Source organism: Bufo bufo, chromosome 3 (genome assembly GCF_905171765.1).
Source record: "Bufo bufo chromosome 3, aBufBuf1.1, whole genome shotgun sequence".
Lineage (NCBI taxonomy): Eukaryota > Metazoa > Chordata > Amphibia > Anura > Bufonidae > Bufo > Bufo bufo.
In genome coordinates, this window is record NC_053391.1 from 390,696,067 (window position 1) to 390,721,533 (window position 25,467).

Consider the following 25,467-nt stretch of genomic DNA (forward strand, 5'->3'; position numbering starts at 1 on the left):
ATGCCACTAACCGGTGCGGACGTCACTGCTGCAGCCGGAGCGCGCTTTGCTTGTGTCTCGCTCCCGCGAGAGATTAGAGCAGGCCGGGGTTAAGATGGCGGCGCCCGTGCTGAGAGTGTCTGTGCCGCGGTGGGAGAGCGGGGCCCGGTATGCCGTGTGCGTTCTCGGTGTCGTTATATCCCTCTATGCTTTCCACGTGGAGAGAGAAAAGGAGCGGGACCCCGGCTACCAGGCCATGTGCGACCTTAACGAGTGGGTGCGCTGCTCCACCGTCCTCTCATCCAGGTACCTGGCACAGTGTGGACAGGGTGGCAGGACATGGGGATGTGAGGGCTGGAAGTCTCCAGGGTACCAGAGTGGCACCGGGAGGATGCCCTGGGCTGTCAGCTGAATGGAGAGGGCCACGTCAGTGGAGCTGTCAGTGCTGGAGCAGCTGGGTGACCTCTGCCCCCGGGGTGTGCAGATCCAGCCAGCATGGCTAAGCCTTGGCAGAATGCCACCCGCTGCCACACCCCCGTAGGTGAGGAATACCTGAAAGGAGGAAGTGTGGCCACCATCCCTCTGCAATAGCCATAGGTGTGAGTTACTGGCAAGTGTCCATAGGTATGCCACCTATAGCTGGGAGGCTGGCAATATGATGTGACTTGGCATGGAGCCTGTGTGATCTTAGAAGTGTTTAACCCTTTGTGCTTCAGTGTGTAATCACAATACAAGAAAATCTCAAGGAACAGTTATCACCATGTGTTTTAGGCTATATGCACACATGTTTTGTGGTCCGAAAATTGCAGATCTGCCCAAAAAAAACGAATGATGTCCGTATGGCATCAGTTTTTTTTTGCGGATCCGTTGTAACAATGCCTAGCCTTGTCTGCAAAATGGACAAGAATCGGACGTATTCTATATTTTTTTTGCGGGGCTACGGAACGGACATACTGATGCGGAGAGCACACGGTGTGCTGTCCGCATGTTTTGCGGACCCATTGAAATAAATAGGTCTGCATCCTATCCGCAATAAAAATGGAATGGACACGGAAACAAAATCCGTTCGTGTGCATGTAGCCTTAGGGCTCGGCTCGTTCACACGACCGTATGTCTGTTTCAGTGTATTGTTATTATCCATATTGCTTCCTTTCCTGGCTGGATTTATTTATATCACATTATACACTTGTTTCCATGGTTACGACCACCCTTCAATCCAGCAGCGGTGGTCGTGCTTGCACACTATAGGAAAAAGCTCCAGCCTATCTCCGCTCCCACGGTCCCGGCCACCAGAGAAGGCACGACCACCACTGATGGATTACAGGGTGGTCATAACCATGGAAACAAGAAGTGTATAATGTGATGGAAAAATTAATCCGGGAAGCAATATGGACAATTACAATACATTAGTGTGCATTCCGTATTTTGTGGAACGGAACATCTGGCCCCTAATAGAACAGTTCTATCCTTGTCCTATTATTGTCGGCATTACGGACATGTTCTATTTTTTTTTTTTTTTTGCGGAACGGAAATACGGACACGGAACGCACACGGATTAACTTACTTTTTTTTTGTGGACCCACTGAAATGAATCGTTCCGCATACGGTCCGCAAAAAAAACCTGAATGGACATAGAAAGAAAATACGTTTGTGTGCATGAGCCCTAATACAAAAATTTTCCTGTGCGGCACCTGAGGGGTTAACTGCTGTAAATTGCAGCTCCTTGTCATAGAGGTCGGGTGCCGGGTATGTGATTCTGCTGCCAGCACCCGCCGCCTCTATTTGAATTAATGGGTTACTTCTCTTCATTGGTGGCGCAGTGCGGCCCCCCAACCCCCACCCCAGTATTAAATCAATGGTGGTGCAGCTTCTAATCGGAGCCCCAGCAGTGTAATCCTGGGGCTCCGATCGGTTACCATGGCAACCAGGACTCTACTGAAGCCCTGGCTGCCATAGTCAGCTCCCTGCTGCTGTGTGTACTATGCACAGGGCAGCAGGGACAGTGTGAGGTCCTATTCACCCTGATAGAGCTCTATCAGGGTGAATAGGACAAGGGATTAAAAGATCCCAGGTTCTAGCCCTTGAGGGGGGAAATAGTTATGAAATAAAAAGTGTAAAAAAAACCCACAAATATAAGTATAAATCACCCCCTTTCCTAATTTTACATATGTTTATTTATTGTTTATATATTTTATATCGCCACGTCCAAAAAGTCCAAACTATTAAAATATAAAAAAAATAACTACACGATTCTCTATTTTTTTTAGTCACCTTGTCCCCCCCAAAAATAGGATCGGACTGTTCTATTATGGGCCGGACGTTCCATAAAATGCGGAATGCACGCGGCTTTTTTGGTGTGTTTTTTTATTTTTTTTGAATGGTATTGAATATCGCAATTCTTTTTTATGGTATCGAAATCTAATCAAAATTTTGGTATCGAAACAACCCCATTTGTGTAATTTCCTAAACTTTGCTGGTACTGTAATACGCTGCAGTTTTTCTGCACGCATTACGCGACGTGTGAGTGAACCCTTAGGCCCCTTTCACACAGGCGAGTATTCCGCGCGGATGCGATGCTTGAGTTGAACACATTGCACCCGCACTGAATCCTGACCCATTCATTTCTATGGGGCTGTTCACATGAGCGGTGATTTTCACGCATCACTTGTGCGTTGCGTGAAAATCGCAGCAAGCTCTATTTTGTGCATTTTTCACGCAACGCATGCCCCATAGAAGTGAATGGGGTTGCGTGAAAATCGCAAGCAAGTGCGGATGCAGTGCGATTTTCACGCACGGTTGCTAGGAGACTATCGGGATGGGCACCCGATCATTATTATTTTCTGAATACAGAATGCATAGTAAAATAGCGCTGGAGGGGTTAAAAAAAAATATATATATAATAATTTAACTCACCTTAATCCACTTGCTGCCGGCTTCTCGTCTATCTCCTTCTTTGCTGAACAGGACCTGTGGTGAGCATTCATTGCAGCAACAGGACCTGTGGTAACGTCACTCCGGTCCTCACCTGATCCATCACCAGGTGATGGATCAGGTGAGGACCGGAGTGACGTCACCACAGGTCCTGTTGCTGCAATGAATGCTCACCACAGGTCCTGTTCAGCAAAGAAGGAGATAGACGAGAAGCCGGCAGCAAGTGGATTAAGGTGAGTTAAATTATTATATATATTTTTTTTTTTAACCCCTCCAGCGCTATTTTACTATGCATTCTGTATTCAGAATGCTATTATTTTCCCTTATAACCAAGTTAGGCCTCATGCAAACGATAGTATTTTTTCACGGTCCGCAAAACGGGGTTCCGTTGTTCCGTGATCCGTTTCCGTTGTCATCCTTGATTTTTGGAGGATCACCAGACATGAAAAGTGAAAAAAAAATATAAGTCAAGTTTGCCTTGAAAATGATAGGAAAAAAACACGGATCACGGATGCGGATGACAATCTTGTGTGCCTCCGTGTTTTTTCACGGACCCATTGACTTGAATGGGTCCACGAACCGTTGTCCGTGAAAAAAATAGGACAGGTCATATTTTTTTGACGGACTGGAAACACGGATCACGGACGCGGATGACAAACGGTGCATTTTCCGAGTTTTCAACGGACCCATTGAAAGTCAATGGGTCCGCAGAAAATCACGGGAAACGGAACAACGGACACGGAGCACAACAACGGTCGTGTGCATGAGGCCTATAAGGAAAAATAATACAATCTACACAACCCCGATCCCAAGCCCGAACTTCTGTGAAGAAGTTCGGGTTTGGGTACCAAACATGCGCGATTTTTCTCACGCGAGTGCAAAACGCATTGTTTGCACTCGCGCTGAAAAATCGCGCGTGTTCCCGCAACGCCCGTGTGAAAGAGGCCTTAGTCTACTGACAGTTCTCCAGGAGATCACACATCCACAGCAGGACCTGTAAAGGGGGTTTCCTACCAAATACAGGCAGGTGATAAATGTTTGAGACTAGAAGTCTTTTGGTGCCCCCTTCACTTTTACATTGAGGAGGAATTTGTTGTGTGTTTTGCGGTCTGCAAAGCACGGATGGCGTCCGTGTGCATTCCCCAATTTGCGTAACAGCACGGACAGCCTTTAATATAACTGCCTATTCTTGTCTGCAAAGTGCGGACAAGAATAGGACAGGTTCTATTTTTTATTTTTTGCGTACCACAGAACGGAGCAACAGATGCGGACAGCACACGGAGTGCTGTCCGCATCTTTTGCGGCCCCATTGAAGTGAATGGGTCCGCATCCAAGCCGCCAAAACTGCAACTCTGATGCGGACCAAAACAACGGCTGTGTGCATGAGGCCTTACATGGCAGAAACAAGAAATTTTGAATTCTGAAAAATGTAAAATTTTGTGGCTGCTGAACAGACTTATTTGGCCTCATGTTTTACACTCGCCTGCCCATAGCAACCGATCACAACTCCTTTTCTGGTGTTTCTCATTGGCAATCATAGCCAAGGTTTGCTTTCATGTATCGCAGGCATGCTCAACCTGCCGCCCTGCTGTAGGCTGATAGCTGTAGGCTGTTCGGGAATGCTGGGAGTTGTAGTTTTGCAACAGCTGGAGGGCCGCAGGTTGAGCATGCCTGATGTATAGCATTGTGCGAAGTGGACCCTTTTGGGTATATTCACGCCTGGCAGATTTTTTGCAGAAATTTCTGCAACTGAGAACCAGCTCCATTCATCTGTACCGATGTTTTCTTGTGATGTTTTATTATGTAGCTAACGTGGTCAAGTGCGTGAGCCTTAAATGGGTTTTGCAGGAATTTCCCAAACTTGTTAAAATATTATGTTACTGGATATAAAATAAACTTAATGAATTTTTTTTGCATGTTTTGATAGAGGTGTGTGTGTGTGTGTATATATATATATATATATATGTATGTATGTGTGTATATATATATATATATATATATATATATATATATATATATATATTACACTGCTCAAAAAATAAAGGGAACACAAAAATAACACATCCTAGATCTCAGTTAATTAAATATTCTTCTGAAATACTTTGTTCTTTACATAGTTGAATGTGCTGACAACAAAATCACACAAAAAAAAAAATGGAAATCAAATTTTTTAACCCATGGAGGTCTGGATTTGGAGTCACCCTCAAAATTAAAGTGGAAAAACACACTACAGGCTGATCCAACTTTGATGTAATGTCCTTAAAACAAGTCAAAATGGGGCTCAGTAGTGTGTGTGGCCTCCACGTGCCTGTATGACCTCCCTACAACGCCTGTGCATGCTCCTGATGAGGTGGCAGACGGTCTCCTAAGGGATCTCCTCCCAGACCTGGACTAAAGCATCTGCCAACTCCTGGACAGTCTGTGGTGCAACGTGACGTTGGTGGATAGAGCGAGACGTGATGTCCCAGATGTGCTCAATTGGATTCAGGTCTGGGGAACGGGCGGGCCAGTCCATAGCATCAATGCCTTCGTCTTGCAGGAACTGCTGACACACTCCAGCCACATGAGGTCTAGCATTGTCTTGCATTAGGAGGAACCCAGGGCCAACCGCACCAGCATATGGTCTCACAAGGGGTCTGAGGATCTCATCTCGGTACCTAATGGCAGTCAGGCTACCACATGGAGGGCTGTGCGGCCCTCCAAAGAAATGCCACCCCACACCATTACTGACCTAATGCCAAACCGGTCATGCTGGAGGATGTTGCAGGCAGCAGAACGTTCTCCACGACGTCTCCAGACTCTGTCACGTCTGTCACATGTGCTCAGTGGGAACCTGCTTTCATCTGTGAAGAGCACAGGGCGCCAGTGACAAATTTGCCAATCTTGGTGTTCTCTGGCGAATGCCAAACGTCCTGCACGGTGTTGGGCTGTAAGCACAACCCCCACCTGTGGACGTCGGGCCCTCATATCACCCTCATGGAGTCTGTTTCTGACCGTTTGAGCAGACACATGCACATTTGTGGCCTGCTGGAGATCATTTTGCAGGGCTCTGGCAGTGCTCCTCCTGTTCCTCCTTGCACAAAGGCGGAGGTAGCGGTCCTGCTGCTGGGTTGTTGCCCTCCTACGGCCTCCTCCACGTCTCCTGATGTACTGGCCTGTCTCCTGGTAGCGCCTCCATGCTCTGGACACTACGCTGACAGACACAGCAAACCTTCTTGCCACAGCTCGCATTGATGTGCCATCCTGGATAAGCTGCACTACCTGAGCCACTTTTGTGGGTTGTAGACTCCGTCTCATGCTACCACTAGAGTAAAAGCACCGCCAGCATTCAAAAGTGACCAAAACATCAGCCAGGAAGCATAGGAACTGAGAAGTGGTCAGGTCACCACCTGCAGAACCACTCCTTTATTGGGGGTGTCTTGCTAATTGCCTATAATTTCCACCTGTTGTCTATCCCATTTGCACAACAGCATGTGAAATTGATTGTCACTCAGTGTTGCTTCCTAAGTGGACAGTTTGATTTCACAGAAGTGTGATTGACTTGGAGTTACATTGTGTTGTTTAAGTGTTCCCTTTATTTTTTTGAGCAGTGTGTGTGTGTGTGTGTGTGTGTGTATGTATATATATATATATATATATATATATATATATATATATATATATATATATATATATATATATATATATATATATATATATATATATATATATATATATATATAATTGCAAAAAAGGGCAGCACTCCAGAAAGTAAAAGAAGAAAAAACTTTAATTACCCATATGTGGGACAGGCGACGTTTCGGCTCAATGTGTGAGCCTTTCTCACACATTGAGCCGAAACGTCGCCTGTCCCACATATGGGTAATTAAAGTTTTTTCTTCTTTTACTTTCTGGAGTGCTGCCCTTTTTTGCAATTTTATCTATTTGGATTGGCTTTATCCACATTGGGCCAGCTGCACCCATAGCTTTTCCTCTGACGGTGCTGCCACTGAACTTTTTTGTTTTTTTATATATATATATATATATATATATATATTATAATTTATTTATTTTTTGCTGGATCCGTCATGGTTCAGAAAAAACGCTTCCGATAATACAACCATCTGCATCCATTATGAACAGATCCGGTTGTATTATCTTTAACATATCCAAGACGGATCAGTCATGAACTCCATTGAAAGTCAATGGGGGACAGATCCGTTTTCTATTATCAGAGAAAACAGATCTGTCCCCATTGACTTGCACTGTGGGTCATGACGGATCCGTCTTGTTCTGCATGCCAGGACGGAAAGCAAAATACATCATGTTGCAGTTTGCTCTCCGGTATGGGAGCGCAACTAAATGCATTTTGGAGCATTACGTTCTGTTCAGTTTTGTCCCCCATTGACAATGAATGGGGACAAAACTGAAGCGTTTTTTTTTTTCCAGTTTTGAGACCCTATGACGGATCTCAATACCGGAAAACTAAAACGCTAGTGTGAAAGTAGCCTTACATAGCATCATAAATCAAAATAATGCTATGCGACCCCAGCTCAAGACAGGAGCTGCCGCTTACTGACACTGCAGGTCCGGAGTGTGACACTTGCTGAAAGGCCTCATGCACACGACAGTTGTTTTTCTCGGCCTCCATTCTGTTTTTTTTTGCGGATAGGATGGGGACCCATTCATTTCAATGGGTCAGCAAAAAAATAATGTTGATAGTTCATCCGTTTGTGTTCCGCGTCTGTTGTCCGTGTTTCCCTTCAGCAAAAAAAATAGTGCATGTCCTACTTTTTTCACATTTGCGGACAAGGATAGGCATTTATTACAAGGGATCTGTGGGGAAAAAAAGGATCCTCCAAAAAAAAATGGATGCCGCATAAGTTTTTTTTTAGCGGACGCAAAAAACAACTGTCGTGTGCATGAGGCCATAGGGGCCTTACTCTTGTGTCGTGTACATGGGCCAGCTCAAGTGCTCTCTGCTAATGTGCATGTACCACATGTGCAGTGAGACCCAGGACTTGAACCTTCCCAGGCAGAAGTCGCACTACGTTTTTTCCAGAAGAGTAAAAATACTCCTCTGACCATTTTTGAGGAGTATTTTTACCCGAGGAGTAGTATGAAAGTTGCTGTTGGTTGGAGGCTCTGTTGCAGATTCTGTTGAAAGACCGGACAAAAAAGCATTATATGCAGGACTTTTTTGTCTGGTAAAAAGACAGATCCGGAACGGAAACTGAACGGATCCCATCATAGTCGGCGGAGTCTGCTCAGCTTCTTCCCTGTCAGTTAGGCCTCATGCACACGACCGTTTTTTTTAAGGTCCACAAAAACGGGGTCCGTGGGTCTTCCTTAATTTTTGGAGGATCCACGGACATGAAAAAAGTCGTTTTAGTGTCCGCCTGGCCGTGCGGACCCAAACGGATCCGTCCTGACTAGGGATCGACCGATTATCGGTTTTACCAATATTATCGGCCGATATTCAGGATTTTGAACGTTATCGGCATCTATTTTGCCGATATACCGATAATGTATTGGGAACACAGAACGTGCTGCTCTGAGCGCTCTCTGTGTTCCCTCCGCAGCACAGGGGAGAAGGAAGCAGTGTCTCCCTCCCCCTGTGCTGCCGCTGCGGCCAATGACAGGAGAGAAGACAAGAGGAGGGGAGGGGCTGTGGCCACTGCGCCACCAATGAAGATGAGTCTTTCATTAATTCATATACAGGAAGCGGGAGCTGGCTGCAGAATCACATAGCCGGCTCCCGACCTCTATGAACGGTAGCTGTGATCTGCGGTAGTTAACCCCTTAGGTGCCGCGGATCACAGCTACCGCTCATAGAGGTCGGGAGCCGGCTATGTGATTCTGCAGCCAGCTCCCGCCTCCTGTATATGAATGAGAGACTTATCTTCATTGGTGGCGCAGTGCGCCCCCCCAAGCCCCCCAGTATTAATCATTGGTGGCGCAGTGCGCCCCCCACCCCCATCCCAATAGTATAAACATTGGTGCGCCCCCCCACCCAGTTTTACTCATTGGTGGCAGTGGCCACAGGATCCCCTCTCCCCTGCTCCTCCGATCGGAGCCCCAGCAGTGTAAGCCTGGGGCTCCGATCGGTTACTATGGCAGCCAGGACTCTATTGAAGCCCTGGCTGCCATGTTCAGCTCCATGCTGCTGTGTGCACAAAGCACAGAGCAGCAGGGACAGTGTGAGATCCTATTCACCCTGATAGAGATCTATCAGGGTGAATAGGACAAGGGTTCTAGTCCCTAAGGAGGCTGAAAGTTAGTAAAACAAAAAAAACACACAAAAATATTAAGTATAAATGAAAAAGATTTACAAAAAAATAAATAAATACACGTTAACAATAAACATATTAATTTTCAGCAGATTTGTGTAGGAAATTTTTATTTTCTCAAAAATGAAAATTCCCAGAATATCGGTATAAATTATCGGCTATCGGCCTGAAAATTCACAAATTATCGGTATCTGCCCTAAAAAATCAATATCGGTCGATCCCTAGTCCTGACTTACAATGCAAGTCAATGTGGACGGATCCGTTTGACGTTGACACAATATTGTGCAATTGCAAATGGATCCGTCCTCCATTGACTTTCAATGTAAAGTCAGGAGTCCCTATTATACCATCGGATCAGAGTTTTCTCCAATCCGATGGTATATTTTAACTTGAAGCGTCCCCATCACCATGGGAACGCCTCTATGTTAGAATATACTGTCGGATATGAGTTAGATCGTGAAACTCAGATCCGACAGTATATTCTAACACAGAGGCGTTCCCATGGTGATGGGGACGCTTCAAGTTAGAATATACTAAGAACTGTGTACATGACTGCCCCCTGCTGCCTGGCAGCACCCGATCTCTTACAGGGGGTTGTGATCCGCACAATTAACCCCTCAGGTGCCGCACCTGAGGGGGTTAATTGTGCGTATCATAGTCCCCTGTAAGAGATCAGGGGCTGATCCATAGCCTTATTTTGCTAAGAAACAGGTTTTACTAACCTGTCACTCAAAGAAATAAGGTGCCTAAGGGGATGTCAAGGGATGCAAGGTGCCGGCCGCATCCACCGCCGTTCGTGCCCAGCGCCGCCTTTCCAGACTTCTGCAAAGCCTCCTAATCCTCTGTGCCGCCTCTCGGTCTCTCTCCCCCTCCTCCTGCTGTAAGATCTCGCGCGTGCGCACAGGGCTCTGCCTGATGCGCCCGTGCAGACTTTTCGATTTGGCTTCTTAAAGCGAAGTGCGCATGCGCCGGCACTTGCTCAACCCAGGTATGACCTGCACTCTGGCGCCAGCCTCTCGGAGCCCTGTGCGCACGCGCGATATCTTACAGCAGCAGGAGGAGGGGGAGGGAGGGAGGGAGAGAGGGAGAGAGAGCGAGAGGCGGCACAGAGGATTAGGAGGCGGTGCAGAAGTCTGGAAAGGCGGCGCTGGGCACGAACGGCGGTGGGTGCGGCCGGCACCTTGCATCCCTTGACATCCCCTTGGGCACCTTATTTCTTTGAGTGACAGGTTAGTAAAACCTGTTTTTTAGCAAAATAAGGCTACGGATCACATTTAGAAGCCCACATTAGGAATCCTGATGAGGCCCTGAACATCAGCATATGTTTAGCTGACAGGGGTGAAACCTGGTGACAGTATCCCTTTAATCGCTGGGGCTCCGATCGGTAACCATGGCAACCAGGACGCTACTGCAGTCCTGGTTGCTATGGTTACTTGGCAATATTAGAAGCATCATACTTACCTGCTGCGCTGTCTGTGACCGGCCGGGAGCTCCTCCTACTGGTAAGTGACAGGTCTGTGCGGCGCATTGCTTAATGATCTGTAACTTACCAGTAGGAGGAGCTCCCGGCCGGTCACAGACAGCGCAGCAGGTAAGTATGATGCTTCTAATATTGCCAAGTAACCATGGCAACCAGGACTGCAGTAGCGTCCCGGTTGCCATGGTTACCGATCGGAGCCCCAGCGATTAAACTGGGACTCCGATCAGAACTCTCCGCTGCCACCAATGATCGGGGGGGGGGGGGGGAAGAGGGGAGGCCGCACCCTGTGCCACCAATGAAAATAATACAATAGAGCAGGGCTTGACAAATTTCCTTGGAATCTAGGAGCCAGCTAAAAAAGTTAGGAGCCCGGCGGAGCCGCGTCATAAAATCTATATTGCGATATAATTTTAAGCATGTGCGATATATTGTTTTCTATATTTAGGGGGGAGGTGTTTAACCCCTTAAGGACTTAGGACGTATCGGTACGGCATGGATCCCGAGTCCTTAAGGACCCATGACGTACCGGTACGTCATAACTTGAAATCTGTATTCCGGCGCCCGAGGGGTTAATCGGAACGGGATTTCGGCTGAAATCATTCAGCCGGCATCCCGTAACAATGCAGGGGGGGGTCATTTGACCCCCCCCGCATCGGCGATCGCAGAAAACCGCAGGTCAATTCAGACCTGCGGTTTGCTGCGCTTTGTGCAGTTTCTGATCCCCGCGGGCCCTGACCGCGGGGATCAGAAGCTTTAGTGTCCCTAAAATATATATTTTACACCCCCCCCTGCACCCCTGCATGATTTTTTGCCGGCGGGTGGTGCAGGGGGGGAGTTGTGGGCGGTGGGGGCGGTGCGGGAGGCGGGCGGTGCGGCAGGCGGGATCGCGATCCCCCGCCCGCCTCCCCTTGTATAATCGTTGGTCTCTAGTGGGTATACCAGGGTGCCAGCACATTGCTGGCACCCTGGTATAAACGGCTGACATCGATGATGCGATGTCAGCCGTTTAACCCTTTCCATACAGCGGTCCGTACAGACCGCTGTATGGAAAAAGTTAACAGTAAGAGGGAGCTCCCTCCCTCTCCCATCGGGGGGCTGCTGTGCCTTTGCAGCCCCCCGATGGAGAGGGAGAGAGCCCCCAGACAGCCCCCCGAGAGATCCCCTCCTTACCCTTCCCCGTCTGCGAAGTTCTGAGCAGACGGGGAAGGTTCCCATGGCAACAGGACGCCTCTCAGGCATCCTGCTGTCCATGGTGCTGAACAGATCTGTGCTAAAGGCAGAGATCTGTTCAGACAAAGTGTAAGTAAAATACAGTACTGTACAATATATATTGTTCTGTACTGTATTATACAGACATCAGACCCACTGGATCTTCAAGAACCAAGTGGGTCTGGGTCAAAAAAAAAGTGAAAAAAAGTGAAAAAAAAGTAAAAATCCAAAAACACATTTATCACTGATTAAAAATGAAAAAAATAAAATTCCCTACACATGTTTGGTATCGCCGCGTCCGTAACGACCTGATCTATAAAACGGTCATGTTACTTTCCCCGCACGGTGAACGCCATAAAAATAAAAAAATAAAAACTATTAGGAAATTGAAATTTTGCCCACCTTACTTCCCAAAAAAGGTAATAAAAGTGATCAAAAAAGTCGCATGTACGCCAAAATAGTACCAATCAAACCGTCATCTCATCCCGCAAAAATCATACCCTACCCAAGATAATCGCCCAAAAACTGAAAAAACTATGGCTCTTAGACTATGGAAACACTAAAACATGATTCTTTTGCTTTCAAAAATGAAATCATTGTGTAAAACTTAAATAAATAAATAAATAAAAAGTATACATATTAGGTATTGCCGCGTCCGTATCGACCGGCTCTATAAAAATATCACATGACCTAACCCCTCAGGTGACCACCGTAAAAAAATAAAAATAAAAACGGTGTAAAAAAAGCTATTTTTTGTCATCTTACGTCACAAAAAGTGTAATAGCAAGTGATCAAAAAGTCATATGCACCCCAAAATAGTGCCACTCAAACCGTCATCTCATCCCGCAAAAAATGAGACCCTACTTAAGATAATCGCCCAAAAACTAAAAAAACTATGGCTCTTAGACTATGGAGACACTAAAACATTTTTTTTGTTTTAAAAATGAAATCATTGTGTAAAACTTACATAAATAAAAAAAATTGTATACATATTAGGTATCGCCGCGTCCGTGACAACCTGCTCTATAAAATTACCACATGATCTAACCTGTCAGATGAATGTTGTAAATAACAAAAAAATAAAACGTGCCAAAAAATCTATTTCTTGTTACCGTGCCGCACAAAAAAGTGTAATATAGAGCAACCAAAAATCATATGTACCCTAAACTAGTACCAACAAAACTGCCAACCTATCCCGTAGTTTCTAAAATGCGGTCACTTTTTTGGAGTTTCTACTCTAGGGGTGCATCAGGGGGGCTTCAAATGGGACATGGTGTCAAAAAAACCAGTCCAGCAAAATCTGCCTTCCAAAAACCGTATGGCATTCCTTTCCTTCTGCGCCCTGCCGTGTGCCCGTACAGCGGTTTACGACCACATATGGGGTGTTTCTGTAAACTACAGAATCAGGGCCATAAATAATGAGTTTTGTTTGGCTGTTAACCCTTGCTTTGTAACTGGAAAAAAAATATTAAAATGGAAAATCTGCCAAAAAAGTGAAATTTTGAAATTGTATCTCTATTTTCCATTAAATCTTGTGCAACACCTAAAGGGTTAACAAAGTTTGTAAAATCTGTTTTGAATACCTTGAGGGGTGTAGTTTCTTAGATGGGGTCACTTTTATGGAGTTTCTACTCTAGGGGTGCATCAGGGGGCTTCAAATGGGACATGGTGTCAAAAAAACAGTCCAGCAAAATCTGGCTTCCAAAAACCATACGGCGCACCTTTCACTCTGCGCCCCGCTGTGTGCCCGTACAGTAGTTTACGGTCACATATGGGGTGTTTCTGTAAACGGCAGAGTCAGGGCAATAAAGATACAGTCTTGTTTGGCTGTTAACCCTTGCTTTGTTAGTGGAAAAAATGGGTTAAAATGGAAAATTAGGCAAAAAAAAGAAATTCGCAAATTTCATCCCCATTTGCCAATAACTCTTGTGCAACACCTAAAGTGTTAACGAAGTTTGTAAAATCAGTTTTGAATACCTTGAGGGGTGTAGTTTATAGAATGGGGTCATTTTTGGGCGGTTTCTATTATGTAAGCCTCGCAAAGTGACTTCAGACCTGTAGTGGTCCCTAAAAATTGGGTTTTTGTAAATTTCTGAAAAATTTCAAGATTTGCTTCTAAACTTCTAAGCCTTATAACATCCCCAAAAAATAAAATATCATTCCCAAAATGCTACAAACATGAAGTAGACATATGGGGAATGTAAAGTAATCACAATTTTTGGGGGTATTACTATGTATTACTGAAGTAGAGAAACTGAAAGTTTGAAATTTGCTAATTTTTCTAAATTTTTGGTAAATATGGTATTTTTTTATGCAAAAAAATTAACTTTTTTGACCCAATTTTAGCAGTGTCATGAAGTACAATATGTGACGAAAAAACAATCTCAGAACGGCCTGGATATGTCAATGCGTTTTAAAGTTATGAGCACTTAAAGTGACACTGGTCAGATTTGCAAAAAATGGCCAAGTCCTTAAGGTGAAATAGGGCCGAGTCCTTAAGGGGTTAAACTTTTTTTTTTTTTTTTTACTTTTTATTTAATAACTATTAGCCTCCTTAAGGGGTAGAACCCTTGTCATATTCACCCTAATAGAGCTCTATTAGGGTGAATAGGACTTTACACTCTCCCTGCTGCCCTGTGCTTTGTGCACACAACATCAGGGAGCTGACCATGGCAGCCAGCCTATCCTGTGCCCCCCAGCCTCTGATCAGCCCCCCCTCTCCCTCTTATCAGCCCCTCCAGCCTCTCCCTCTTTCAGCCCCTCCAGCCTCTCCCTCTTATCAGCCCCTCCAGCCTCTTCCCTCTTATCAGCCCCTCCAGCCTCTTCCCTCTTATCAGCCCCTCCAGCCTCTCCCTCTTATCAGCCCCTCCAGCCTCTTCCCTCTTATCAGCCCCTCCAGCCTCTTCCCTCTTATCAGCCCCTCCAGCCTCTTCCCTCTTATCAGCCCCTCCAGCCTCTTCCCTCTTATCAGCCCCTCCAGCCTCTTCCCTCTTATCAGCCCCTCCAGCCTCTTCCCTCTTATCAGCCCCTCCAGCCTCTTCCCTCTTATCAGCCCCTCCAGCCTCTTCCCTCTTATCAGCCCCTCCAGCCTCTTCCCTCTTATCAGCCCCTCCAGCCTCTTCCCTCTTATCAGCCTCTTCCCTCTTATCAGCCCCTCCAGCCTCTTCCCTCTTCCCTCTTATCAGCCCCTCCAGCCTCTTCCCTCTTATCAGCCCCTCCAGCCTCTTCCCTCTTATCAGCCCCTCCAGCCTCTTCCCTCTTATCAGCCCCTCCAGGCTTTTCCCTCTTATCAGCCCCTCCGGTAACAAACCCACCCCCTCCCTCCCCAGTATTAATCATTGGTGGCAGTGGCCACAGGGTCCCCCTCCCCCCCCCCCCCCCCCCCATCATTGGTGGCCATCCGATCGGTTACCATGGCAGCCAGGACGCTACTGAAGTCCTGGCTGCGATGGTATGTTAGTGAGCAGCATTATACTTGAGTGCGCTGTGGCCGCCGGGCGCTCCTTCTTCTCATAGGTCTGTGCGGCGCATTGCTAATGTTATAAGCATTAGCAATGAGCCGCACAGACAGAAAAAGGAGCGCCCGGCGGCCACGGTGCACATGAGTATAATGCTGCTCACTAACATACCAGCATTACACTGCTGGGACTCCGATCGGAAGTGCCCACTGCCACCAATGCAGACAAACATTCCCGAGACTCGACCTCTGACAGGACGCTGTGATCCGCGCGATTAACCACTGAGGGGTTAATCGCGCGGATCACAGCGTGCAGTCATAGGGGCCAGGATATGGCCGGCACATTCATTGGTGGCGCAGTGGCCACAGTCCCTCCCCTCCTCCTCTGTTCTCATTGATGGTCAGCGGCAGCCGCGCACAGTGGGGAGGGAGGGACTCCTCCTTCTCCACTGTGCCGGCTCAGGAAACCATGGTGCGCGCCGAGAGCGCATCTTTGAAAACGGGCTGACAAATACCCAAGCGCCAGGACCAAATTCCTGGTCGCCATGGCGACCTGGCGCCTGGGATTTGTCGAGCCCTGCAATAGAGGGAGGGGGGGGGGGGGGCGCACACTGTGCCACCAATGAAAATAATACAATAGAGGGAGGGGGGGCCGCACACTGTGCCACAAATGAAAATAATACAATAGAGGGAGGGAGGGGGGGCCGCACTGGTCACCAATGAAATTAAAACTGGGGAGGGAGGGGGGTCTGCCCCCTGCTGCCTGGCAGTCCCTGATCTCTTATAGGGGGCTATGATATGCACAATTAACCCTTTAGGTGCAGCACCTGAGGGGTTAATTGTGCGGATCACAGCCCCCTGTAAGAGATCGGGTGCTGCCAGGCAGCAGGGGGCAGTCATGTACACAGTTCGTAGTATATTCTAACTAGAAGCGTCCCCATCACTATGGGAACGCCTCTGTGTTAGAATATACTGTCGGATATGAGTTTTCACGAAGTGAAAACTCAGCTCTGAAAAAGCTTTTATGCAGACGGATCTTCGGATCCGTCTGTATGAAAGTAACCTACGGCCATGGATCACGGACGCGGATGCCAATCTTGTGTGCATCCGTGTTCTTTCACGAACCCATTGACTTGAATGGGTCTGTGAACCGTTGTCCGTCAAAAAAATAGGACCGGTCATATTTTTTTGACGGACAGGGAACACGGATCACGGCCGTGGATGAACAACGGTGCATTTTCTGAGTTTTCAACGGACCCATTGAAAGTCAATGGGTCCGCAGAAAATCACGGAACAACGGCCACGGATGCACACAACGGTCGTGTGCATGAGGCCTTAGGCCTACATGTTTTTCCATCCTGCAAAGTTCAGCAAACAAAACGTGGTACATTACGCTTTCCCATCCTGCAGAGTTCTGCCAAAAAAAAGTATATATATATTTTTTTTCAATGGAACTCTGTAGTGGCGGATGCCACAGTATGGCATCTGTCTGAAGCATCCGTTAATATAAACGGTTTTTGTGTACAGTGAACACGGCGTGCCCTGCGCTGATGAATGTGGGGGAAAAGTCTAAGGCGTATTGGTACCAAGTTCCAGTACCTGCACCATATGGCCTGAACAGGCGTCAATGACGCTTGTACAGGCGTTATTGCGACCTCTGTGCCCAGGTATGTGACATCCAAGTTGACATTCTGTACTTTGTAGGCATAGTTAGATCACATGAACCACGTACTCCCAACCTTATACTAGGGACCGTTTCATGCAGGGTAGATGAATCGCGCACGGAACAAAACACAATCATTAATCCCGCTTAGGCCCCCGCTCTTTACATTTAGTGCCCCCAGTAGTGAGAACAAAATACTCGCCTCCCTCCGGCTGTCTGTGATGTTGGCCTCTTCCAGCCTGATGCCCCAGTTGCCTGCATTATATTACAGGAGATTGCGAATGTTATTGCGACCTCCTGCGCCTGGTTTCTGGTGGCGTGATGACGTGGTCAAGCTGACTGTGGTATATGTCCGGCCGATTCTCGGCACATTTGCCGGCTTGCAGTGGGATCTCTTCCAGTCCCCATTATAGTTAATGGTTAAAGTTTTTCATACACATAGCAGCAGGAAGCGAGACTGCACGTGCACACTGCGCACCTACCCTTCATACAGCTGATCAGGGTAGGTGGCACATGTCGGACCCCCACCGATCGGATACTGATGACCTCTCCTGAGGATAGGTCATCAATAGTAAAAGCCCAGAGAACCCCTTTAATGTCTGTCCCTTTTTCTTTTATTATGTTCCTAGGGAATAGTACATTATGGTTCTTTGCTTCACTGCTGTTCTTCATCCCTTATGGAAGTGTTATGTGAATGTGTGAGCTAGACGCCGTTCTGGAATTGTTCAGGCCTCCCTTCCCTCTGCTGAGTCATATTCACATGGAGGAGGGTTTGACTTATTGTGTCTAAGTTCATTGTTCTGTGCTTTTGGCCTCAGTTTAATTTTTGGTTTTCGCAAGATTTGCAAATCTGGGATTTTTGTAATGGTTTCAGTTCACATGGACAGTAAATAGGAGGCTGAGATCTATGTTGCTGCTTTTGCTGTGGCTTTGCCTGCCCGTGACCTGGACAAGGGTAGTAGTTCTGTTGGTTCTATTTGCATCAATAGAGAGTCGGTGAAGTCAATCTATGTAGAGGGCAGTCTGGCGGGCATTGACCTCACAGGCAGGAAGCTGTAATCTCTGGAAGGTGCTGCCCACTAGAGCTCGATGCTGTACCTGCTCCAGGCCCATGTCCTCTCTGCATGACCTGGGCCCATCAGTGATGTATGGACAGTTACACAGGGAGGTACATGCCTGGAGGCCGGTGACATTCATCACCCAGAAGCCACCAATGAAAAAATAAATACATTTGAGGTGTACATTTTTTACTGGACTCTGCAGGATGGAATAGTGCAGTCTACTGTGCAATTCCATAACTAAAAGGACAGTGGCCCTCAATGGCCACATTTAATGTGTACTTGGGAGCTTTGCCGGTGTGCGCGCTAAATGTAAACAAGTGGGGCTGTACAAGTGACTCTGCAAGCTGAAAGCATAGGAATTGGGGACTATTAAACCTGAAGAACCTGCGGCTTGTATCTACAGGTAACTAACCTTGTTTCCAGAAAACATTGGACAAGTCAGTGAGACACATAGGAGGATTTCAGTAGTTGGGGATCATTGCTCTGTCATCCCATCAGTCACCAAAAAGGTTGGGTGCGGCAATCTTTTATGTTCTAGCCATCACCGGGGGTTTCTATTAGAATAAAGAGCAATCCCGCTCATAATGGACATCTGTCAGCAGATTTGTGAAACTGACCTGTTACATGTGCACTTGGCAGCTGAAGGCATCTGTGTTGGTCCCATGTTCATATGTGTCCACATTGCTGAGAAAAATGATGTTTTAATATATGCAAATGAGCCTCTAAGAGCAATAGGGGCGTTGTTGTTACACCTAGAGGCTCTGCTCTCTCTACAACTGCTGCGCCCTCTCCACTTTGCCAAGTAGTGAAAACGTCATTGTGCCTTCTTGGTCCTGTCAATCAAAGAGGGAGCGGCAGTTGCAGAGAGAGCTGTGCCGCTAGGAGTAACGGCAACACCCCTGTTGCTCCTAGAGGCTCATTTGCATATGCACCAGGTCAGACAGTTTCATAGGTACAAATCTGCTGATAGTTGCCCTTAAAGGGGTTGTCTCATCTGACCTATTGCTAGGATGTGCCCCCATTGTCTAATAGGTGCAGGTCCCACCGCTGCGACCCACACCTATATCCGGAATGGCGCCCCGCAAAGTGGTGGCTGGAGGACTCTGATCTGGCCACCACCAAGGGCTCTCCTCATAGAAGTGAATGGGAGTGCACTGCGCATGACCGGCCGCCGCTCCCATTCACTTTTATGGGCTCGATGGAAAAAGCTGAGCCAGTGCTCTGCTATTTTCGGCGGCTTATGCAAACCTTCATCCCCTATAATTTGCCTGATAATCGGCCTGTGTAAAAGGAGCTTTAGTGCTCTTTCACACGAGTGGATGCCGTGCGGGTAATCCGCTGCGTGAAAGAGTCCCAAGCCCCGCTCCGGACAGCAGAGACACGGAGCAGTAACATGATTGATAACGCTCCGTGCCTCTCTGTGACCTTTTTGCTACAAAATCACGGTGCTAACTTTATCTCTGTGTGATTTTGTAGTAAAAAGATCACAGAGGGGCACGGAGCGTTATCAATCATGTTACGGCTCCGTGTTTCTGCTGTCCGGAATAGGGCTTGGGACTCTTTCACGCAGCGGATCATCCGCACGGCATCCGCTCATGTGAAAGAGCCCTTAGGGTTAAGCTCTGCCAAATTATAATTCTAAGGGAATTCCCTAATAATTTGTCATGCTATCTGTGTGTGAATACGATTGACTAATCACTTTAGTGCAGGAAGTGGGAGGCAATATTGCTACCTCTGCCTATCTGCTGAACTCCTGCCCTTATGATGGTAGATAGCTGCTGGTCCCCAGCACTGGAAATAGGAATAGAAACCAATTTTAATGTGACGTGAGAAGAGTTTAGGGGGGTGCAGCAGGCAGGAGCCTTGCTGTATTAAAGGGGTTGTCTCACTTCAGGAAATGGCATTTATCATGTAGACACTCTGGGAGTTAAAGTTTTGCAACAGCTGGAGGGCCGCAGGGTGGGCATCTCTGATGTAGAGAAAGTTAATACAAGCCACTTATTAATGTATTGTTATTATCCATATTGCTTCCTTTGCTGGCTGGATTAGTTTTTCCATCACATTATACACTGTTTGGATCCATGGGTTACGACCGCTGCGGCTGCTCATATGTGCCCATGCATAGTCTCAGCCACCAGAGATGCCAGTGCTTTTTCCTATAGTGTACAAGCACAGCCACCGATGATGGATTGCAGGGTGGTCATAACCCCTGGATACGAGCAGTGTATAATGGGATGGAAAAATGAATCCAGCCAGGAAAGGAAGCAATACGGACAATCGCAATACATTTGCAAGTGCCTTGTATGACCTTTTTCTACATGATACATGTCATTTACTGAAGTAGGACAACCCCTCTAAGTATCTTTCAGCTATGTGACAGGGTATTAGGGCTTTTCATCTTATCTTTGTTTTCTGTCCTGCAGATGGGGTCGAGGATTTGGACTTTTTGGGTCCATATTTGGAAAAGATAGTGTAATGAATCAACCAAACAGTGTCTTTGGTCTTATATTTTATCTACTACAGATGCTGCTCGGTGAGTACATTTATCATAAGACCTTGTCTTAACCATGAGGTAGCTGGTGGGGCAAGGAACTGCTCAACAAAATTACGTGGGGTCCTGCCCAGGGGGGTAGAGAAGGCTGGGTTCACGTCACATTTTTGACATCAGTTTAATGTATACATGGGGGGGAGGATACAAAAAAACCACGCTATTCTATCTTGCAGAGTTCGGTAGATTTTTTTACCATGGATCCCTATGTTGACAGATGGCATCAGTTAATGTATGTTTTTTTTATTGTGCACATTAAACGCCTGACAAAAACCTGATGTGAATGCAGCCTACCAGACATAACTCACTTGGTGAAATACTGCTCTGTCTTATGTGACTATGGGGTAAAATAGAAATAATAGATTCTGATCCCGCTGCCACCTTTTTAAGTCATATTGAACCAGCAATTTGTGTGAAGAGGTTGTTCAGTTTTAGATAAAGATGGCAGCTGTCTTCCAAAAACAGCACCGGTCCACAGGTTGTGTGAGGTATTGCAGCTCAGCGGTGCCCAGGTGCAAGACCAGAGACTAACCCATGGACAGGCGTGGTGAGGTTTTTTGAAGAAAAAAAAAAAGCAGCTGTGTTTTTATAATCCTGGACAACCATTGCAATAGAACAAAAGCAAAATCCTCTCTTCTGAGAAGGACTGGACTTCAGCTCATGGAATTTGTACCTTCTCTAAGGTCATCTTGATGTCACTACAGTCTTTCGTCTAAGTCATATAAGGCAGAATGTCCCTGGGCAGTTGCATAGCAACCGTCTAAAAATGCTTTGGGTGACAACTGCATAACCCTGTGCATTCTGCGAAATCTCCCCCGGGCAGCCGTCTCCGCCCCTCCCTGCTGTGGTCTGGCGTTTGTTCACCGCACTTCACCTGCCTTCTGCCGCATGTTCTGTGCTTACATGTAGAGCTCATGCACAGGACCATATGTATTTTGCGGTCCGCAAAAAACGGATCTTCAAAAAATATGGATGATGTCTGTGTGCATTCCGTATTTTGTGGAACGGAACAGCTGGCGCCTGACAGAACAGTCCTATCCTTGTCCGTAATACGGACAATAATAGGACATACGGAAACGGAATGCACATGGAGTAACTTCCGTTTTTTTAATTTTTTGTGTGGACCAATTGGAATGAATAGTTTGGTATATGGTCCGCAAAAAAAGAAAGCAACGGACACGCAAAGAAAATATGTTCATGTGCATGAGCCCTTAGGAGTATTCCATACAGCTATAGTTTGATAGATCTGGCAAGGCATCATGGTACATGTAGTTACCAGGTTTACTGCCGGCAGACAAAAAGCAAGCATACACATTAAGGGTATATCAAGTGGGCAGATTTTCTGCATTCGTAGTAACGCTCATTAGCGATCATCTGGCAGTCTAATACTGCTGCCGATTGTGTCATGAACAAGCAAACACTCATTCATCAGGCAATCCAGAAGAAAGATCAGGATTTGCCATTGTCTAATTTACAATCTGCCGCCGACAAACCAAGGTAGAGCATAGGGGCCCCATGTTACAGAGGAGATCTCTGCATGTAATAGCAGTGGTCTCCTCCGCTAGCGAGCAGGCGATTGCCGGGAGGAAACTCTTCCCTCCCGACAATCGTCTGTCTGTGTGATCGGGTGTCTAATACACCCTATAGATTTATTTATTATCTATTATACTCAATTATCTAGTGCTACTATATTCTGCAGCGCTTTTACAGACATTAGCGTTCAACTGCCCCCAATGGGGCTCACAATGTAAGTTTCCTATCAGTATGTCTTTGGAGTGTGGGGGGGAAACCAGATTATCTGGAGGAATCAACGCAAACACGGGGAGAACACACAAACTCCATGCAGATGTTGTCTTTGGTCGGATTCAAACCCAGCCCCAGTGCTAACCACTGAGCCACCCTGCTGCCCTACCCTGTAGATTACCCAAACCCTCCAAACATCCACATTGTATTAGGTGTTCTGTGAGATAAGCAGTCACCATTTTCTTTTGGCAGTGTTGTACTCCCCTCTCCGAATTAAGAGTGCATGCATCGAGATGGAAGGACAGAAGGAATATCTATCGGCCGACCACTAGCTAAAGTGTATGATCAAACAGAAGAACACTGGTATAATGTGGGCTAGGGGATGATGAGAGTTTCTCTTTAACACTGGTATAAGGAGGGCGTAGCATATTTGGACAAGTCTTAGTGTTGTATGACTGTGTTTCCCTGTTAATCTCAGAAAGCAAGTATTGTTTCCAAAAATCCATATTTTCATGGCCATGGCAAATGTCCACCCTGAATCACGCAGCATGTGAACACTGTGTATTGTGTTCTGCCTGTGACTTGTACGTCCAGCCTGGCCCTCATTGTGGGCTGCTTGTCTTCCTGCAGACATTCAAAGCTCTCACGTGTATCCTTTAATATGCTTCGGCCACGTTCACACGTTTAGGAGCTACTAGTAAAGCAAGTGAAGGTGATCTATTGTACCCTGATTACATGCTGAGTGTAAAATAATACATCCAAAGCGTGTTCATTGTTGTCACAAATTCCGCTTGGAAAAGCCACCGTTTAGCATCGGTGAATTAACCTTTTAATAGAGCTAATGTGCATTTGGATCCGCCAGCCAAACGATGGCAGAAATCAGGGTCTCCACCTCGGATTTCTGCCACAGGATCCGCCTCTGCACAAGTCTAGACACAGTCCTGCTTGCTTCACATTGGAGGATATGGTTCTGTACAGTGAAACGTGGGGTGACACCATGGAACCTAAGTCTTTATATTCTTGTGGGATTTTCCCACTCTCCTTTCCAGCTTCCACGGTATGTTTGAGATCCACACAGCCTGGTCTGAAGTCATTCAAGACTGAATATGCATAGTGTAGTCGCTAAGAGGGGGAGTTAAAGGGGTTATCCCATAACCACTGGGGTCCTCCCATCCGCTTGAACATAAGAAACCCCCACTAACCAGAAACCCACTACAGACTCTTCCAGTCCCCATAAATGTGGCTAACAGGGCGGCACGTGTAAGTGTAACCTTCGATTTAAAGGTTGTGGAGTCATGAGGCCATATGAAGCAAGCAAATTGTTTCCTGTCCCTTTCCCAAGGACTATGCACTGGACGGCAGAGAGGTATTCTATGCATTCTTGAGCTTTTAGTCTATCTTGCCACCACTTGGTCAGTCATGCTTGCTATCAGCTTCAGGACATACATTTTACAATATAGCCTTGGGAATCTCCTAATATGTTTAAAGGGCATCTGTCAGCAGATTTGTACCTATGAAACTGGTCCCATGTTCATATGTGCCCACAACGCAAGTTTTAATATATGCAAATGAGCCTCTAGGAGCAATGGGGGAGTTACTGTTACACCTAGAGGCTCCACTTTCCCTGCACCTGTCGCACCCTCTGCACTTTGACAGGGCCAGGTGTGATGACATTTACACTTCCTGGCCCTGTCAAAGTGCGGAGGGTGTGGCAGATGCAGAGAGAGTGGAGCCTCTAGGTGTAACTGCAGCACCCCCAATGCTCCAAGAGGTCATTTGCATATATTAAATCATCATTTTTCTCAGCAATGCGGGCACATATGAAGATGAGATCCACACAGATGTCTTCAGCTGCCAAGTGCAAATGTAACAGGTCAGTTTCATAGGTACATATCTGCTGAAATGCCCTTAAAGGGGTTCTCCGGGAATTAAGAAAATGAAAATATTTAAATATTACTTCATTATAAATATATTCCCAAATACCTTACATTAGTTATAATGCCTCGTTTTGTCTGGGGAGCAATCATTAGGAAAAACAAAATGGCCGCTGTCCTATTAGTACCCACAAAACCTGTCCTAATCACACAGCAGGACAAGTTACTTCACAACACTGTGGTATAGAGCTGCCTCATCCTCCTCTCTGCTCTACTTGTCAGGGATTATGATCCTGAATACAATTTAATACGGTCATCAGCTGAATCTCTGTGGGTATGGAGTTCATGAGCAGATGTGGCTAATGAGCAGCAGCAGCACTTGTATGCAGTCTCCATTACCACAGTCTGTCCTGTCCTTCATGTCTCCTCATGAACTCCATTCCTACAGAGATTCAGCTGAAGATCTTCTCATCTGTATTCAGGATCATAATCCCTGACAAGAAGGAGAGGAGGATGAGGTAGCTCTTTACCACAGTGTTGTAAAGTAACTTGTCCTGCTGTGTGATTAGGACAGGCTTTGTGTGTACTAATAGGACAGCGGCCATTTTGTTTCTCTTAATCATTGCTCCCTAGAGAAAACGAGCCATAACTAATGTAAGGTATTTGGGAATATATTTATAATAAAGTAATATTTAAGTATTTTCATTTTCTTAATTCCCGGAGAACCCCTTTAAGTTCTCTAAAACCTTGTTGCAGTCCTATGTGCCTCTGGCCTAGCTGACTTTTGCCTTTCTATTTTGCAGGTATGACAGTGAGTGCGGTAGCAGCACTAGTGTTAATGAGCTCGTCTATAGTGTCGGTAGTAGGCTCCCTCTACCTAGCATACATACTGTACTTTGTACTAAAGGACTTCTGTGTTATCTGCGTCACCACCTATTTGCTGAACTTCATTCTCCTTATCATCAATTACAAACGATTAGTTTACTTGAACGAGGCCTGGAAACAGCAACTGCAGGATAAACAAGAATGAGAGGCCTCCCGAACTTTGGCTCACGTCTGAAGGACACTGCTTCCTTAAAGTTTATTTTGCAGTACAATTGGTTGGGGGACAGACTGTTTCCAAGAACAATCTTAACCAATGTTTTTTTTACTTTTGACCGAAAGGGCCCTGGATATTTGTATGTTTGCAATGGAGCCTCCCATTTGAAATGGCTGGATGAAGGAGCGATAATGAATAAAACAGAAAAAAAGGA

At 46.4% G+C, this 25,467-nt stretch overlaps 1 protein-coding gene across 1 annotated transcript; it reads left to right on the forward strand.

Moving 5' to 3' along the window:
- VKORC1L1 (vitamin K epoxide reductase complex subunit 1 like 1) lies at nt 1-25,467 on the forward strand. The gene is made up of 3 exons (XM_040424785.1): nt 1-285; nt 20,473-20,582; nt 25,018-25,467. Exons 1-3 carry the CDS (start codon nt 95-97, stop codon nt 25,242-25,244), a joined length of 528 nt encoding a protein of 175 aa, XP_040280719.1. The 5' UTR covers nt 1-94; the 3' UTR covers nt 25,245-25,467.

Coding starts and splice junctions, on each gene's coding strand:
- VKORC1L1 (XM_040424785.1), top strand. CDS start 95: ATGGCGGCGCCCGTGCTGAGAGTGTCTGTGCCGCGGTGGGAGAGCGGG. Junction 286..20,472: donor TCCACCGTCCTCTCATCCAG/GTACCTGGCACA, acceptor TCTGTCCTGCAG/ATGGGGTCGAGGATTTGGAC. Junction 20,583..25,017: donor TCTACTACAGATGCTGCTCG/GTGAGTACATTT, acceptor TCTATTTTGCAG/GTATGACAGTGAGTGCGGTA.